The following is a 17,810-nucleotide window of genomic DNA, read 5'->3' as shown; positions in this document are numbered from 1 at the left end:
AAATAAAAAAAGAAGACAAGACAGAGAGAGAGAAATGTTATAAGATAAGCAATGTATTGTTTTTAGGCGTGTATCTGTATTTCATGAAGGCAGGAGTACATGTCCACATCTGGAATCATTTTGCAATGAAATTGTACACGACTCAGCAGGAGAGACTTCACCTTAACACTCAAAACAAAACTACACTTCCCTCAGAAGTTAGTCCTGGTTTTGCACAGTTTTGCAGTATTGGAAAATTAACATTTGGACCTGAATATGCTAGATAGGAAGTTTGTGAATCACCAAAGCAAGTATAGTTCATCCTGAGGGGGGCGTCAACATCTGTAACAATTTCCAATTTCCATCAGTTGTTCAAACATTTCACTCAAAACTTTAATGTCTCATGATGGTGCGAGAGGAAAAGTGTGGGGATCACCCGGGTCTTTAGGATTCAGCCTCTGGGAACCACGACGACCTGAACCAGATGTAATGGTAATCCATCAAAGAGTTGTTGAGATATTTCAGTCTGGAACAACTGGACGATGGAATTACATAGCCATCTTTATGTGATAATGGGAAGATGAGGGTAAGAGGGGACTAAAAGAGAAGGGCTGAGATGGAGATGGAGAGAGAAGGGCACAGATGGAAGAGCTGCAACAGCCAGCACCAACTATGAATAATGAAAGCACTGCAGCGAGTGTGTGTGTGTGTGTGTGTGTGTGTGTGTGTTGTCTGCATGTGTTAATTGGCTAAATTAATGAATACATATGTGTATGAATCCCCCAAGGAACATGTTTTCACAGGTATCATGTTTTTGTACTGTATTGTTTGTGTATGTGTGTGGATTTTTGTGGTATTAGTGAGCGTGGGCACAAAGGAGGGGGGGGGGCTGGCTGTTTGTTCATACAAACCACAGACTGCGTAATGTGTGTGATGTGCGGCATGAAAAACATGAGTATACATATCCACTGTGTGCATGATCCTGACCGTTGGAGGTATTATGATTTGTGTGTGTGTGTGTGTGTGTGTGTATTGAGTCGTAACCCTCCACATCTCAGTGGAGTCCATGCATTAATCATACTCCTCTTTCAGTCCCTATTCTCTTACCTCTGTCTTTCCTCTTCCAACTCACTGTTAGTTGGCAGCACGTTAAGCCCCGCCCCCTGTAGTTACTGTTGCTACACCTGTCAATCTTTCCTTTTCTGCTAACATGTTACTACAGACAGATGACTGGAAATTATTTTAAAGAAAAGAAAACGGCAATATAACAGATATTTCATTTCTTTCTTCCCCCTCATCCTCCACTCAATGGATATACATGTACTTTATTTCTTCCCTCTCTTGTTTCACATCTGACGAAACAACTTTCATATCTTTTTCGACCGTTGCTGAGAATTGGCCGCTCAACCTGATGTGATGCTGGAAATGGCAAATCCAGCCAGTTGTATCCTCTGTTGCTGTGACAGCTCACCGTTGAAAACAATGTGCTTCCACTTCTCCACACGTCACCGCCATCGCTCTCTCACATTCCCCTCCTCCTTCCTGTTTTTCTTTGTTGAGCCGAAGCCTGTTTGTGGTGTCGGAGCCAACATGGCTGACAGTGAAGCATATGATGACACAACCGGGTGGAAATGAACACTCGCTCTTCCTCTTTATCTGTCACATACAGATGGATTGTTGAGATGAAGATTATATACTCTGCGTGAAACAGACCAGAAGGAGACCAAACAGATGTGATTTCCATATAGAAGGACCAAAATGTCTCTTTTATTCATACTGAAGACATTATCAGCCAATACAAAAGATGCATACCAGCACCAATTTGACAGCAGTGAAATACTTTCTTAACTGTCAGCCTTCTTTATTACATCTAGTGTATCCTTAAAGTATCGAGCTGACAGACATCCATCTTTCCACTTTTTCCAAATACTCTTTTCCTAAAACGATAGATTGACAAATATACAGTATGTTAAATATCTTTGACTTTTCTTGTCCAATAAAGTGTTTTTTAAAACCTTCCAATCAAAGTTTACATTAAAGGATTCTCTGCCTGTAAATACACTGACAGATGTAATAACAATGCCATTTCATCTTTTTTTCTCAGTCTACTGAGACACTGCTCGCACTGCTATATATATATATATATTTTTTTTTTTATACCCCCACAGCTTTATTTCCAATTTACTTGTTACGGTCAGGTTGTGGTACGCACCACCTTAAAACTCTTTTCGCTGCATTAGGGCTCTCCCCTGGGTGCTCTGAAAATCTAAAAAATGTCTCAAGTGTGGCGGTGCATTGCATCACCATCAACTGGAGAAAAACATAATGAGGGGAAGAAAGCAGCCACATAGTGTCCCACTGAGCAATGTCAACTTGGGCTTCAAGCTTCCTCTTTTCAGAGGCTGTTCATTTTCTTGTGATGCATCTTGTTTGTTACTTAAGGTTAGCTAATAGGTTTTGATAGTCAGGAGATCCTGTAGCAGCAGCAGCAATGACCTGTCTGTCTAATTACATTCTGACGGGGGAGACTTTCCCAGTTTTAATGGACTGGTCTGAATACATTAGCTATGAAAACTCTTATTATAAGGGAGATCTTCAAACTATAAAGGTTAATGATCTGGGATACACTCGCCAAGTCTCATCCTTCTCTTCGCTTTTTAACAGGAAGATCATCGAGGTGAAGATAATTGATGATGAGGAGTATGAGAAGAACAAGACCTTCACCGTCGAGCTGGGAGAGCCTGTTCTGTTGGAGATAGGGCAGAAACACGGTGGGTGTCTTTGTGTTTATGTGTTTATGTGTTTATGTGTGTGTGTGTGTGTGTGTGTGTGTGTGTGTGTGTGTGTGTGTGGCTGTTCACAGACAATATCTAGAAGCCAGGAGGGGGAACACAGTGACAGACAGAATGGAGTCTTTATTTAAGTCTCGGGGCCTCCTGCACACACGTCTCTTATAAACAGTGTCAGACTTGCATTGATTGTCTGAAACCACCGATCTGAAGTCAGATTAACTTGGGAAAGATTTCACATTGAAGCATGGACGTGGCTTGGAAAGGATTTTAAGAACACTGGGCTTCAGCTGTGAGGTGTTTTTGAAATGACAGCTTCCTTTACGCTGCACGTTGGACCCAAGAATGATAACCACAATCAGTTACCATATACATACATTTGTTTATTTATTAGCCAGGAAGCATCTATATTTGTGTCTGAAATCACTTCACTATTGGACTGTGGTCATAATTGCAAAGAATTCTGTAAAGTAAGAGACCAAATTGAATACAATTTGCAGTTCATTCCTGCCTAATGAACTTTTTTGATCAGGTTCCTCGTCCTCACCGTCATTTCCCACTTTCTGAGCCCGTCACATGTCAGCCCTTCAACTTTTTAAGAAAGTAGAAAGCTTTAGTTGAAATTTTAAAAGGCTCATTCCAGCAGGCAGACAGCTAATCTTTGGCAGGTGACTGAAGGCTAAAGAGAACCAGCGCCGAGAGTCAATAAGTCAACTTCTGCAGCTTGTTCTGCTTTGACATTTCTGTTGAATTTCCACAAGATTTAAACATTTACAAGATGACAGAAAAGACAAAGAATACTGTGCCTGAACGCTCCCTTTGTAGACAGTGCTAACGAGCTGTTCACACTACGCCTCCTCTGTAGAAAAGGTGTCAAACCATAGTGGTGTAAAGGTCTACACTCTCAATGTCAGGCATACAGAGCCAACAGCCTGTGGCATGTTTCATGACAGAGGAAATATAATTGTGTTAATACGACCGTCCCAAAGCTCGTTGACTGACATTCACACACAGAAACACACCGAGCCACACACAATCCTGCACACTGCTTTTCAATTACAGCAGGTCTACACTGATAACGGCTGACTCAATTAATATCTGTCACTGTGTGTGAAGAGGGAGGGAGGAGACAAATGGATGAAGAGTGGAGCATATGGTAATCGAAAGATAGAAAGTGAAGAATGACTACTTTTAATTGGATTTGTTTAGGTTGGTACTGCATAACTTCTGCACAGTTACACCGACCCTATATGGCAACACTGACCCGTTCATCTCTGTGGTCACTCTAGGTGACTCCAATGAGAACAAGCCATTGGTGGGAGCAGAGGAGGAGGAAGTGGCCAAGATGGGCTGTCCCAGTTTGGGCGAAAACACCCAAGTAGAAGTGATCATAGAAGAGTCCTACGAGTTTAAGGTAAGCGTGTGCATATGTGCGTGTAAGTGTTCCCTTTCATTTTGTATTTTAGAAGCTCTGCAGAGTGCAGCGCCAGCTAGTCACGTTTAAATAACAATAACCACCAGTTTGGCAGTCATCAAGTCAACTGCATTGAATATCAACCTAAAAAGTGAACTGGCTTCAATTACAAATTGGATCTAAACCGGTTTGAAGGGAAGTGCCCCGGTCCAAAGGATGAACGAGTCATTCTGTTGGCACGTAATGGACTCTCTGATGAGCTGCTCGTCATTTTGATGGCAGACATGCAAAAGAAAGCAAATCATTTATTTAAAGTGAGCCGTCGTCTTGTTTCAGTGCAGAACTGGCTGTAGAAGAAGGGACGTTGTTGGTCGACCATTCATCCAGCAAATTAGAAAATATATTGGCTTTGTCGTGTAATAAATATTGTATATTAGACGAAGTGCATTTTCAAATTTGATCAGTTTTATAATTTAGCCATTGATCACTACAGACAACTTGACATTTCTTGTATGCAGCTTAAACTAAAGGCGTCTGTCTCACATTCAGCTTTCATTACATTGCTCATCGTCATGCCATGTGTGTTGCTTCATTTTCAACCTGTTCATTTCCGTATGATTTAGTCTCTAATCTGTGATTCATACCCAATCATATTTTTGTTGCACATTTCATTTTCTTTTTTGTCCATTTGTGTCATTTTGTACGTGTGTGTGTGTGTGTGTGTGTGTGTGTGTGTGTGTGTGTGTGTGTGTGTGTGTGTGTGTGTGTGTGTGTGCGCCTGTGCAGAGAGCAGTACATACGCTTCTTTGGTGGTCTGAAAAGGTTATCTATCTTTGTCCCTTTTTTAGTTTGCTTGTGCATGCAATGCTAGTTCTTCCATCTGCTACTGTGCAATAGTGCATGTTTGTAATGGTGTCTGGGTCCAGTATCACATTCCATTATATAAATCCTTAATTGTGAACACTGGAATTGATTTAAAATCTCTTGTTGAGACTACTAATATACAGTATATCTTGTGTTTTTCTAATGTAGTGTCTCACTTATTAGATAATAATAAACTATGCAGGGTTTTCTCCTCACAAAGTCTTGTCAGCTGAGTTATGCTAATTATGCTAAATGAAAGGTTTTCCTGTTCTCTGTGACTGCGAGTGAATTAACAACTTGAGGGTTATGTCTTTCCTGTTCTGCCTGGTCTGTATGCACTTGCCTATTTGCTTTGTGAATGTGTGTGTGTGTGTGTGTGTGTCTGTCTGTCTGTAGAGTACAGTAGATAAGTTGATCAAGAAGACAAACCTGGCCTTGGTGGTGGGAAGCAGCAGCTGGCGGGAGCAGTTTGTCAGTGCTGTAACTGTCAGTGCAGGTAACACACACACACACACACAGACACACACATACAAACCAGTCTTTTCATTTTGAAAAGCTGTTGGATGATAAAAAAAAGTACATTTCTTTCAGGTTTGCAACAGCATTTTATTTTGAACCTTTTGCTGCATTCCTATCGATCTATTGATGGTGTAATTGTTGTGCAGGTTTCATTGCTGATCCTAAATATCCAATACAGGCTTTTTTCCAATTTATTCTTTGTTAACACGAGACCGAGCATAGTATTCTTTAGTCGTGCTTTAAGGAAACACAGTGGGTCTTGGCGAGGGATAAAAGATCCACACTGTACTAGCATATCACAGCACAATGACTGGAAGCAGGTGGAAACAGCTGGCCTGGCCTGGCACAAAGTTTTAAAGATATTTGTATGAACAATTTGCGGATAGGTTATTACTAGCTGTTCTGGTGAACAGCGGCGACCAGTGACAGTCTCCCCTATTCCTCCTTGGAACGGTGTGGGGTTTTCCAAAGCTATCCGACAAACAGTCCTGAAGAAGTATACTATCATAGTATAACTTTTCCTTTTATGTGAGAGCTTTTTATCCTACTGCATCAGGATAAATTCTTGCTAAAGCTCCATCTGTCTCCTGCCTTTGACGTTAAACCTTGTATAGTTTATGTCCATCACTCCTCTCGTTCAATTGTCTCTCTGCTCTTCCTCTCTATCTGTCTCTCTCGTCAACGTTTGAATCGCCATCTGCAACCAAAGGAGACGACGACGACGAGGAGAGCGGCGAAGAGCGGCTGCCGTCCTGCTTCGACTACATCATGCACTTCCTCACCGTCTTCTGGAAGGTTCTGTTCGCCTTCGTCCCGCCCACGGAGTACTGGAATGGCTGGGCCTGCTTCATCGTCTCCATATCGCTCATCGGCGTCCTGACGGCGGTCACCGGCGATCTGGCGTCACACTTCGGCTGCACGATAGGACTGAAGGACTCGGTGACAGCGGTGGTGTTTGTGGCGCTGGGAACATCAGTGCCAGGTGAGCGAGGGTGTTTTAATAAGTCTGTCGAGTGATGGAGGCAAATCAGTTCACCTTGTGTTCATGGTACACATTTCCTTACTGACATTACATAACAGTCAAGCATATGAAATGTGATGCATATTTTTCCCAAATTTCCAATGTGACAGACAAACAAACAAACCCATAATAGAGGAAGACTTAGCCTCTCTCCTCCATCTGATTTCAATAGCAGTCGGCAAGCCGGCTGGAAATAAAAATTGAATTGTAAAAAGGCCGGCTCCATCACCGAGCCTTCAGCCTGAGCTGGTCTCCGCCTGGAGGGGGACGCTTGGTCTCAAGGCTTTAATTCAATTCCCTGCCTCATTCCTCTTGTCAGCCGTTTTATTTTTTCTCCATCAAATGATTTATAGAAAAAGCTCCTTTTGCTACTCCTCCATGCTCCTGCAACGCTTGAGGCGAGGTCTGAATCAATTCCTTCAGCAGCCATATTATGCCGTGTGTCGGATTTTTGAGGCTGTAAAAAGAGATTTGATTTCCATTATCGGTGTGTTTGTCCTATCACAAGTCACATGTTCATCTGTTGGCTTTTCTTGCTTTCCCTGTTCTGAATCTCTTTCACTCTTCTTTGTTGTGTCTGTTCCCTCCTCCCTCTCTCACATTCTCATATCCCATCTCACTTATCTGTTACGCTTGCTCTTGTGCCCCATCCCGGTCAATTTATTATTCTGACTTGGTGTTACCTGACTCATCCCTCCCTCGCTCCCCTCCTCTTATTGGATGTTGTGTTTCCACTGTTGTATCATCCATCATTCTGACCTGTGTGCTGCGGTAACCAGGTGTGTTTGGCTGAAAATGTGTTTACTCTGTCGAGGTGATGCAAGTTTTAGTGTGGCAGGTCCCTTTGGTCATTATAACTTCCTTGTGAGAGTGTGTGTGTGTGTGTGTAGAGTATATGTGTGTCATTGTGATCGCCTTAAAGCTTGTTAGACATTCCTCTCCTCTCTCTTGTTTCCCACTCCCTGACTTGCACCCTTCCCTCCTTTGAGTCATAAATGCTTTTCTGCATTATTACAAAGGAGACCCCCAAAGGATTATCCAGCCAATTTACACCAGATTTGCAGATTCAGGCAATTAGAGGACAAATGCCGATCGGAGGATTGAATGCCGTGAACTGCTACACGTTGAAGAGGTTTGCGTTAGTGGTGAACGAATCCTGTAGTGATCACAGATTGTCTTCATACTGGCACAGTACTACTTTGTACTAGGGCATGATCCAATTCACATTACAGTTACTAACAGAGGTCTGGAATCAGGTAACACTGTTTCTGAAAATACCACGTATTGTTTTGTAAATAGGGTCTTTAGGAAGGTAAGTCACGACGGCTGGCAAATATATAACATTATAAACTTGGTGAATATGCAAAATATGATGCAACGGTTTTCTAAATGGGGGTATAATCTTCTTCTGTGGTGCCAGCAGTAGTAAGTGTGTATTTGTGTGTGGAGCTATAATGTGCAGTTCCATGACTCAGATTCAAATCCACAATCTCACGTGCCCGTGTGTCAACACACACAAACTTGTTTTTTTACAGTCTACTAACAGCGGTATTACGATTCATCCCCCCCCAAGAAAGTTTGACTTTTTTTTTTTTTTTTTATGTTGGGATATGAATTTCAACTAATCTCTCTCACAGTCAAATGAGAATTGAGACTCGTCTATTTATAGAAATAAGCCGTTACAGGCGTACAATAACTGGCAGCTGTTTCCCTGGTGTTCCCTGCCGACCCAGTTGTAGAGTCTCTGTGCTTTTTACCCAATATCTGTTCAGCACCACAGAGCTCCACTAATATGCAACTAAAGCAATTAAAAGCATTAATTAGGCCTACATCTGTTCTGTCTCGGACTGACGCGAATATACAACTGCGGATTACAGAACGGAACAAATAAAAAATTTGTCTGTATAGGAATACTTTCAGGGAAAACCACTGGTAAACCAACTAGCAAAATACCTTCGCATAACAGTTAGCAACAACTAATTCAAGGGCTCCTTTTTGTGTTTACTTTCAACTCGGAGCCAAGAATGTGAAATGATTGATGATCACTCTGCTTATCCCAATATTCATTATTCTGCTGTAGCTGTGTTTTTCTGATCTTCTACAACAGAGGCAAATTAATAGGGAAAAAATATAATGTCCCGTTGAGATTGGTGAGAAATGCTGAAGATCAAGCTATGCAGTTTGACAGATTGTTGAATACATATTCAGTACAACTTCATACTGACAAGCAGCTTTTCTAGATAACCTGTATGTATTATTTACCCCTGCCTGTTTCTCTGTCTCTTTATCCATTAAACGTATAATTATTTCTGTAAATACTGTATTTACACTAACTGGTTCATAGTGGGCGTCTATGATACCCGATACCTTGATCTTTGTACACCCGTTTGCTTGTATTTTGTGTTTGTCTTTGCATTCAGTACATGTATGCCACATCCTGGTTGTGAGATTTAAGCTACTCTACGTGCATTGTTTCACACTCGATGTTACCTTGAGGTCACTTCCACAGTGGCTTGTGAGAAAGACATTAACAAAGAATCATTAAAAGTCATTTTCATGAGACGTATTTCCATATTGTATGTCTTCATGTGGCATAGGTTCCTAAAACAGTTGCTAGAAAGTTTCAAAACACAAGATCAATAAAAAACGTAAGATTAAGAATCTTACAAATGACGCCATAAACAATGATGAATCCCTAAATTTCTCTTTCAGACACATTCGCCAGCAAGGTTGCCGCCATCCAGGACCAGTACGCCGACGCCTCCATTGGCAATGTCACTGGCTCCAACGCCGTTAACGTCTTCCTTGGCATAGGCGTGGCGTGGACCATCGCCGCAGTCGTCTGGCGCTCCAAGGGCAAGGTGTTCAAGGTGGACCCGGGAAACCTGGCCTTCTCCGTCACCCTCTACACCATCATGGCACTGTTGTGTGTGATGATACTGCTGTACCGGCGGCGGGCATCGGTGGCTGGCGGCGAGCTGGGCGGACCGCGGACATGCAAGAGGATAACGTCGCTGCTTTTCGTCTCCATGTGGCTGATTTACATTTTGCTGGCTTCACTGGACGCCTACTGCCATTTACCATTTTAAATGGAGAGGAGAGGAGAGGGGAGGGAGAGAGACCCACTGCCAATATGAAGAGAGAGAGGGAGAGAGAGAGAGATGGAGTCTTTAAACCGGAACCGGACGAGAGATGAATAGTAGAGGTGGATCGATATTGTCAAAAACTATTTTGAGTGTTTCAGATTCGATTTTTTTCTTCCCATTTATTTATTTCCTGAAAAGCCGAATTTCCTCACGAAACACAAAAAAATCTCAAACTATATCCAAACATGTTTTGGATTTGCAGCTCTTGAAAGGAGACCCATCATCTATCCAGTGATGACAAATTGAGATTATTTAATGAGAAAATTGCATTGCAGGTGTTAAATCATCCATGATCATCGGTGGACAACGCTGTTTAATAGTATATACAAGGCTGGTATTGTTCCAGTATACTGCCAAACCAGCAGGAGAGTAGAAGAGATGGACAACAAGGAGAGCTGTCAGCCGGCCTCTGAAGGAAACAACGAAGATGAAGAAGAATGATAAAGGTGGAAGACAAAAGTGAAAAGGTGAGAGAGCAGACTGGAGGCAACAAAACTAGAGAAAGGTCTGAATAAAGTCCATGAAGAGACCAGGGAAATAATAGAATAAGAAGAACAGATGGCAAAAGAATTCTACACCCCCTCCTCACTCTCTCTCTCTCTTTTTCTGTCTTTACAATCTCGTCGTCACGGGATTGGTGGATCCTCCCATTATACCCACTGAACTGTATCATATGCTACCAGTGACTTATTACTTTTAAGCCCTCTCCCCCCAACTACACACACAAACACACACACGCACACTAACACACACACACTAACACTAACACACACACACACACTTTGGGGCCCTCAGGTGAACCTGCTGTGGAGGACCACTCACTAATTTGCAGGCGAAGAGGCAAGATAAAAACTGACAATTGGTCTTTTTCCCTTCTCTTGTTGAATACACTGTGCAAAATAGTCCCTCCACCCGACAACACACACACACACACACACACACACACACTCGCATACTGTACTCTCTCTTTCCTACGAACACTCTGCAGACTGTAAACACTCCTCCGTCCCTCCCTCTTGCCTTACTCTTATCTCCCCTGTAGGAATTGTCTTAAAGTTGTGGTAATGAAACGCTGTAGTCACCACCAACCAACCCTCTTTTTAATTGAGCCAACCCCAAATCCCTCTTCTTTTATGCCAATCAACAGCTTCATTTATCCCACAAAGAACCCCCCCCCCCCCCCCCCCCCCCCCCCCCCCTTTTTTTTAACTTCAATGGCGTCACGTGTTGATGTTGTTACCGTGCAATTGTAAAACTTAAAAAGACATAACTATACTGTAGTATGGAGAGCTGGAGCTAAAGAAGGTGGTTTGGAAGATGGACTGTAACCTGGAGGATCAAGATGTTGGAAAGCAAAATAACTGTGTGATGAGCGGAGAGTACAAAGTCTGGAGATCAACGAACAAGACACAATTGGGACCAATCAGAATGAAGGATCTCACTGGTTGTGACCTTGACAACGACAAAGAAGATGATGGCGACCGCAGTGTTGATGACAAATGAAAACTATGACCATATCCAGTGTTTCTAATTGTTCATGATAATATAAGAAACTTTTATTGATGTGTGTGAGAAAACACTGATATTTCATTTTAATTTAATATTTATGTGAAGTCCCCCTCTTTGTAAGGAAAACCCCCAGAGGATGAAAAGGAAAATCCGTGTTCCCTTTTCCCTCTGGGAAACAGTTCAAGAAGACGTTTAAAGAAAACCCATCACAGGGGAAAAGGCTGTAAGATGGTGAACATGAAACCAGAGATTCACAGACGGAGACAAGAATCGAATGCTCTGAGGGAAATGTACGGCAGCGCTGAAATATCGCATGACTGCTCTGCAGCAGCTGTAATGTCGGGACGTTTCTTTGTGCTCAAAACAAAAATCAGAAGTCGCTCCGTTATCCAAAGATCTATCAGAAGAACACTGTCACAGATCACCGTTCATTTTCAGTGTGCGGTTTTACCTCGCAGGCATTGCACGAGTCCCACGAGCTGCTAGCTGTAGTCAAAAAAAACAAAGAGTAACTGGCAAATCTAAATTCATCAAGGTGTTCACACTACGGATACATGTGCTGAAGCATTGGAATATTTGAGCCTGTGTCAAAAGATGTGCTCTTTTTTTTTGTTTTTGTGAAAAAGTTTGTTGATTGGATGTGTGAATGTGAGATCAAAAATGATGCCACATATCTTATGAAATCAAACCATTTTGTTATTGTTTGTGTTGAATCCACGTTCACATTATGGCTATGTGGACCCCGCTACCTTGCCCAGGGGCTGGACTGAAGCTGGACAGAAAGGATGGCATATGGTTCGTCAGTGCAGATAATTATTAAATGTAATCCCTTTGCATAGAACAGCAGAGAAGAAGAAAAAATCTCTGCAACCATTTTCTCCTCAACTGCCCACAAAGCTCGATGTAAACTTCAAGGAAGATCCTGAGAGAAAACAATAATTTAGCAATTTGTTCTGCCCCTATTCACTGAGAGAAAAATGGGACTGAAAACAACAATTTACCTGCCCACCATCCGCCTTGTTAAATATGGACAAATTACCCACTGCTCTCAGCCTCAATGTAAATGCAGGCTTTACAAAACCAGCTCAGTCGTGACCGGGCTAAACACAACACAAGCTCGTCCGCAGCCCTGTTAAAGTCGCTGCTGGCACAAATGGAAGATAAGTGGGGAATTGGAGCAGAGGGGCAATGATCTGCTGGGGTGAAAATGCCTGTAAGCGTCAACCCTCCAGTCAAATGGGACATTTTAAATGCAACGCCAGTTCCTCGCACTCTCGGTCAGCTATGAAGTAAAAGAGAAAGTTAAATATTCTAATCTTTAACTGTAGAATCTGCGAAAGCAATCGTGAAAATGACTATGGTTCCTCGAATAACATGTTTTCGGGCTTGGAGCTCCTGTATCAGCCACCTGCTATAATGCTCTTTCTCCTTCAAAGGAATATTACTTAGCTTTTTAACACTGTTGTCCAGAATTTAGACACAAGTTTCCAGATCACAGAGGAGCTGCCCTGGATCTAGAGACACTTCAGCATGTTAAGTGTCTGCAGCTAAACAACATTGTCGTCCCTATAGCGAGAGTCAATTGTTGAATGTTGTCTTTCCTCACAAATCTAAAGTTCCCTGAAAAAAATACACAATATATGACCACAGTGTCCTCAATCTCAGCTAGTGTACGGCCCTGGATACTTGTTGACATGGTGTTTGAATACATCAACCAGCTGAAACTGTCTGACTAACCATCCCGATCCTTTCATTGTCTCGGCTGCTATAGTCGTCTCTGCAGGGCGCAGTAGGAGTAAACCCTAAAACAAAGGTCATCCACCGGTTGCCAGTTTTGACATGACTGGCTTGTTGGCGTGGCTCCTGGCCTCTGGTGAGCCAGGACGTCTGCCGTGCCAAAATATATGTTTCTCAATGACTTTAAGCTTCTGTAACAGTTTCCAGTTGAGGAATGAGTGGGCAGGTTAATGGAGCTGCTGACGTCGCGGGAACACAAGAATACTGGGACTGATTTAGAAATGCAGGCTTTTTAAAGGCTGATAAGCCTTGCTGGAGGACGAATGAGTGTGTGTGTGTGTGTGTGTGTGTGTGTGTCTCAGTGTATGTGTGCGCACATGCTTTTTAAGTGAGTGAAGAAATGCAACCATATTTTTAGTCTCTTGCCTGTTGCTTAGCGACCATCTATCTGCAAGCCGTTGTCTTCTTGACTGTCGCTGGTGTGTGTGAGACGTGTGTGCGTGTGTGTGTGTGTGTCATTCTCTTTTGATGTTTCTCATTCTATCTGCTTGCCCTTCTTCTAGTGAATGTGACAATTCTCATTCATTTGTTTCTCTCTCTCTGTGGGCAAATGTCAACATATATTATGCATATGTTCATCCTTTTCTCCTGTGTGTTCCTTGTGCCTCCCCTTGTTTGCATGTTTATCCACTGTGCTTAAATCTACATGCGTATTTGTGCCTTTGTGCGAGTGTGTTTGTTTGTTTCGTTGGTGTTGTAATCTCCTTATAAGGGCTCGCCCCGTGTGTCCCTGGCTGAGTCCCATATGCTAGATTAATGAGTTAGAATGCCAGCCTGACCCACAGTAACAAATGCCTGGAAATTGGATCCCCTCCGATGTATGTGTGTGTCTGTGTGTGTGTGCGTGTGCACGTGTGTGTTTGACGGTAAGAGAGAGGCAGGGAGATTGTACCTGGTACTGTCCCTTGCCAGGTGTGTGTGCATGTGTACAGTATGTGAGTAACTTTCTAACATATTATATATACACACATACTGTACATGCAGAAACACAGGAGATCAATATGGGAATTAATACACAGACACACTACTTCATCATTTTTATTTTATTAGAATACTGTATTTCTCAGTAATGTTACACAAACTTGGTTGGAAAATGATTGAAGTGGTGGCCTGAGATGAAAACTGAAGTGTGTTTATTTCACTCTGTAAGTGTAAGTTCAGGGTTGATTTGCTGTGCATATGTGTATTAACAGACATCACTATATGTATCTGAGTTTGAAATATGAAGATTATTTGTAAAACAATATCTGTATTCTGATCAAACTGGAGGCATAACATTGTTAGTGTCACGTCAGATTCACTTTATAATTACCCCAAAGGTATTTTATTGACCACAAGTCATTTATTAATGTAGATTTAGCAGCCACATAAGTCATCACATTTAAATATATCATACATGTGTATGCTCTTAATTGTTGAATGTCACCCTTCCCAATTTGCTTAAACCCCAAAATTTAGACAAGAGTCCAAGGCCACGACCTCAGTGTCCTCAGTGTCGTTACAACGCTGACGACACTGAACTTTCAGCTGCAGTGCCGCATCATGATGAGGTTACTTCTTCAATACTGTTGTATGCTTTGTTAAACGTTGAGTTGAGATTAAGATATAATGTCAAGGATTTTGTTATTGAATGCAAAAAAAAAATACTGAACAAGCTTGTAAAGAACCAGTATTTCCATGAACATATTTGTGCTTTGCCGCATTTCACATTTTGAAACATTCCTCGTGTGTGTGTGTGTGTGAGAGAGACTATTTATCTGTTTTCTTATTTTATACCTGTCTTTTATTCCTCTTTATTATTAGCCGCTCTATTCATTGTATTAATATACCATGCAGCCCTATTTATGAGGTCACAAAGTGCTTTTGATATAGTTATGTGGTATTTAAATTTCTCCTTTTATTTTACAAATGCTTTATTATTGTTCAATTTGTCTCCATTGTTTTGTTTTAGTCATTTTGCTTTGTAAAAAAAAAAAGGCCCTCTGAGAGTAGAACCGCAAATTAGCATAGTAACGATTTACAATGGGTGTGCTCTTATCCCTTTTTTTTAATGTGTGTGCGAGTATGTGTGGATGTGTGCATTTCTTCATATCATTCTGCCCATGAGTGTGTCGATGCATGAATAAAACTCATTCTGAATACAGTGTTGATGTTGGAAATGTCGTAGTAAAGAGTAAAGTATTTTTAAACGCTGACAATGACATGACATGAAAAACGATATAGATGTTTGTTTACAAAGACCAAACTTTTCTTTTCTCTCTTTTTTTTTTTTTCAAAGATGAAATAAAACTTTGACTGACAAATGCTCAGAAGAGCGTCTGTATCTTTTCTACGGATCGAGAAGAATTACAGCGGAGGATATTCTCACAATGAAGATGCTAATTTCACCTAATGCTTAGCAATCAACACATAGACTCCAGTATGTCATCTTATTAGGATCTAACTGATTAACTGGTTGGTAAATTAGCCATGGCCCTGCTTTATATTTGCATTTGCAGGCTTCCCTTAAAATGTTTGACACACATTCAACATATGACCCGTGTCTGGGTGGTCAGGACAGATTTCTGTAACCTTAAAGGACAGGCTCACCTTTTCTCCCATTGTTTAAGCCTGTGGCTTCTTCACCTCTCCTGACATTTCTTATTCTTTCCATACCTTGATTTAATGCAGTCATATGTGAGTGTAATTAAGAATAGCTTTAGCAAAGTAATGAAAAGAGGCACTGAATAGGCCCTCATTGTTTGCAAAAAAAGCATTCTGAATTTCAGCTTAAAGGCTTAAACGAGGCTTCTGTTGCCTAAATTAGCCAAATCTAGTGGTATGTCTTTGTATGTCATCTACTGTCTCTATAGCATGAAATTCCCTATTTGTTGTACCCTCCAGCTCAGCAAGGAAACACTGTCCGGACGAAAAATAATGTAAATTCAGAACATATTTTCCCACCTCGGATAGCTGAAGCCTCATATTGACTTTGGCTGAACTGTAGAATGCACTTTTGCCTAGAACGAGGATAGTAGATTTGGTCCATCGACTCTTAAACTTCATCAAAATTGAATCTATCTTGACCAAGCTAAAATCTATGCAGAAGACCTGGTGACCTACATATATATATATAATATATATATATATACTGTATATATGTATCTATATTATATCTGAAAACAAGAGTCTACAGCCATACTAGCGGCACTGTAAGGCTGTACTTAAACACAGTGGTCAGCAACAATACTCAGGTAGGCCGTGCCGTTTAAACGATGCTCAATTGGTACTAAGGGGCCCAAAGTGTGCCAAAAAAATATCCCCCACACCAGCCTGAACCGTTGATACAAGGCAGGATGGATCCATGCTTTCATGTTGTTTACGCCAAATTCTGACCCTACCATCTGAATGTCGCAGCTAAAATCGAGACTCGTCGGACCAGGCAACGTTTTACCAATCTTCTATTGTCACATGTTGGTGAGCCTGTGCGAATGGTAGCCTCAGTTTCCTGTTCTTAGCTGACAGGAGTGGCACCCGGTGTGGTCTTCTGCTGCTGTAGCCCGTCTGCTTCAAGAACCACTCTGCCCATTCTCCTCTGACCTCTGACATCAACGAGGCATTTTCGTCCACACAACTGCCGCTCACTGGATATTTTCTCTTTTTCTGACCATTCTCTGTAAACCCTAGAGATGGTTGTGCGTGAAAATCCCAGTAGATCCAGTGGTGTATAAAGTACCCAAAAGCCATACTTGAGTAAAAGTAAAGATACCTTACTGGAAAATGACTCCAGTAAAAGTAAAAGTCACCTATTAGAATACTACTTGAGTAAAAGTCTTAAAGTATCTGATATTTATTGTACTTAAGTATCAAAAGTAATTTTCTGATATTAAATGTACTTAAGTATTGAAAGTAAAAGTACAAGTAAATGCTGTTAATAAAAAAGCAAAGGGTCAGAATTTTGAGAATTATGAAGTTGATTCTTTTAAGTGCTGTGGCACCATGACCAAGGACATGGAGCTGTGTTAATAATTGGGTTGGCTGTGATCCATCCAGGAGCAACAATGTTCAACATAATATATTGTACATAAGTATACTTTTGCATCTACTATGAACTTATCATAATTCTCCGAAAAGCAATATGACACTATGAAGGAGTTGTAACAGTGCGTTTATAAGTATGCTCATTCCGACTAGAGGATGTAGAGGGCAAATGCATAATATTGTGTTCAGCAAAAAATATCCACTTGATGCATCAGGTCAGTGTTGTGAGAAAGGACACCTGCCTTGTAAACTCATATGGGCCTGATTTGAACACAATAGGCAAAGGTTTTGCTCAAGCTGAATCTGCTACCATCATAACTCCATCTGATCATCCACAAAATGACTCAAATATCAAAACATGATCAATACTAAAGCAGCACCGAAAGTAACAACCCAGTCATTACTTGAACCTGAAAAATGTCCTGTTCATCTTCAAAAGACAATTCTAATACAATGTAGCTTCTTTACATTCTATGTAAAGAAGCTACATTGTATAGAATGTAAAGAAGCTACATTGTATAGAATGATTCTATTGAAGTTATTCCTTTTTTAAATGTTTTAGACGAGTCACTAATCACTTTAAAAGAGTGATTATAGCTGATTTAACTTACAGACATGAGATTGATCTTCTCATGTCACTCTCTTTATACAATGATATAAATTCATCCCCGTTTTATTGATATCTTACGAAAAGTTACTCCTCATTTTTCGTGCGTTTTTCCTGTAAAAGTCCAGCAACATGAGTCTGTTTT

At 41.3% G+C, this 17,810-nt stretch overlaps 1 protein-coding gene across 3 annotated transcripts in view; it reads left to right on the top strand.

The window, feature by feature from the left end:
- Positions 1-10,891, top strand: part of slc8a4b (solute carrier family 8 member 4b) — a 38,328-nt gene extending 27,437 nt beyond the window's left edge. The window contains exons 11-16 of one of the 3 annotated variants that reach the window (XM_076086928.1): positions 2,644-2,734; positions 4,033-4,182; positions 5,443-5,542; positions 5,883-5,885; positions 6,275-6,547; positions 9,299-10,891. In XM_076086928.1, the coding sequence (XP_075943043.1) occupies positions 2,644-2,734; positions 4,033-4,182; positions 5,443-5,542; positions 5,883-5,885; positions 6,275-6,547; positions 9,299-9,675 (994 nt within the window). In that variant the 3' untranslated portion in view covers positions 9,676-10,891. Of the gene's footprint in view, positions 1-2,643; positions 2,765-4,032; positions 4,183-5,442; positions 5,543-5,882; positions 5,886-6,274; positions 6,548-9,298 lie in introns of all 3 variants that reach the window. The other 2 variants (XM_076086929.1, XM_076086927.1) reach the window with 2 other exon arrangements.
- Positions 10,892-17,810: the final 6,919 nt, after the last annotated feature.

Source organism: Anarhichas minor, unplaced genomic scaffold (assembly GCF_050575085.1).
Source record: "Anarhichas minor isolate MPS153535 unplaced genomic scaffold, ASM5057508v1 ptg000009l, whole genome shotgun sequence".
Taxonomy (NCBI): domain Eukaryota; kingdom Metazoa; phylum Chordata; class Actinopteri; order Perciformes; family Anarhichadidae; genus Anarhichas; species Anarhichas minor.
Note: the sequence above shows the minus strand (reverse complement) of the source record. Positions and strands in the feature narration are given on the sequence as shown.